General features: G+C 35.2%; 1 protein-coding gene across 3 annotated transcripts in view; it reads left to right on the forward strand.

Annotated features, from left to right (window-relative positions):
- The window catches only part of DENND1A (DENN domain containing 1A), a 211,402-nt gene that overhangs the window by 52,809 nt on the left and 157,177 nt on the right, over window positions 1-1,416 (forward strand). For all 3 annotated transcript variants that reach the window (XM_035888591.1, XM_009648821.2, XM_035888592.1), the window contains one exon: window positions 498-547. In XM_035888591.1, the coding sequence (XP_035744484.1) occupies window positions 498-547 (50 nt within the window). The remainder of the gene's footprint in view (window positions 1-497; window positions 548-1,416) is intronic.

The following is a 1,416-nucleotide window of genomic DNA, read 5'->3' on the forward strand; positions in this document are numbered from 1 at the left end:
TTCCTGCTATGAGACCTATTGGCTTTATCTTTTGTTATTTATCATGCTGATGTTAGGAAGTATTCTCTAATCCCCCAGACCTCTGTTCCTAGGTAACAGTCAAAAGCTGTGCCAGCAGAAGTGGTCCTGCCAGGCCAAACCCATGTGGTTTGGTGTTATTCACTATGATCCATATGGTCAGGGTAGAGATTGTCCCTAGAGAGGTGTTAACACTCAACAACCCAACCTCCTCCTACTCTTTGGAGAATTGCTGGATGGCTCCTGCTGCCTGCCCATGTGTGAATCTTGATTAATTTTTCATTTTTAATGAAGTTTGATCATGTTTATTATTTCACATGATTGACTGCCTGGTACTCCTTCCATGTAATTGATAAAGCCCATATTTCTTCATCTGTCTCTTATTTCTTCAGGGCAAAGTTGTGAAATTGTGTGATGTGGTTAATATTAGATTTATTGGTCCCAATAGATGTATAAATTATCTCTTTTTCTCTCCACAGGAAGTTCTACAGACTTTGACCAAGTTTTGTTTCCCCTTCTATGTGGACAGGTAGTGTTAGCTTTTCAAACTTTACAAGAAAATAAGCTTGTCAATAAAACCACTGTAGAAAATAAAAACCATACCATTGTTAATGTTCTGTCTGCTTGAATGTGATTTAAAGCACCCAAGTGCAAATTATAGTCTTAGAATCACTTTTTCCTGGGGTTTTTATGGGCACCATCAAAAAAAAAAAAGTTTTAAAAGTTTGAGCTGTTCAGTGGCAGCAGTAAGAGTGCATTTTGTTTTACTTCTACGTAATAGTTGGATGTGAAAATGGTCGGGTAGTAATTGTCAAATATGTGTATTAATATCAAAGCTTTGTGTGCATATGTATTTCTTAATTGCCAAAATTTGGGCAGAATAATGAATTAAGTGCTTTACATTTAAAGGGCTCTTGATCTTGTTGGAATGCTGGTGCTTTACTTGGTGGCTACTTAATGTGGCTTCCAATTTTGGGGGGAAAGACAGTAAGTTATGGTGGATTTACAGGAAATGAGACTATTTAGTTCTTGTAATTTAGAAAATTCCAAACTTTTTTTAGTTTTTTAGTTTTGCTTTTACTGTGAGCTATTTTTGATGATTTCATGAAGAAAACAAGCACTGAAATCATCCCATCTACGAGCATAATTTAATTGGTTAGCTTCACTTGGCTTAGGCCAGCAACACTGGGTGGTTTTGATTGATGAAACTGACCTTAACTGTGATTAAACTGCTAGAAATCTTTTTCTCATTTCAGTGAAATCTGTGATATTTACAGTACAAATTGATTTTTCTAATAAATCAATATCCATTGCTAATATCAATTCTTGTTTGAGCAGTTTTTTGTTCAATTTTTGTAAAAATGTTTTCTTTTTTTTTTAATTTACACCCCCACCCCC

The sequence above is a fragment of the Egretta garzetta genome, unplaced genomic scaffold, assembly GCF_000687185.1.
Source record: "Egretta garzetta isolate BGI_Z169 unplaced genomic scaffold, ASM68718v1 scaffold211, whole genome shotgun sequence".
Lineage (NCBI taxonomy): Eukaryota > Metazoa > Chordata > Aves > Pelecaniformes > Ardeidae > Egretta > Egretta garzetta.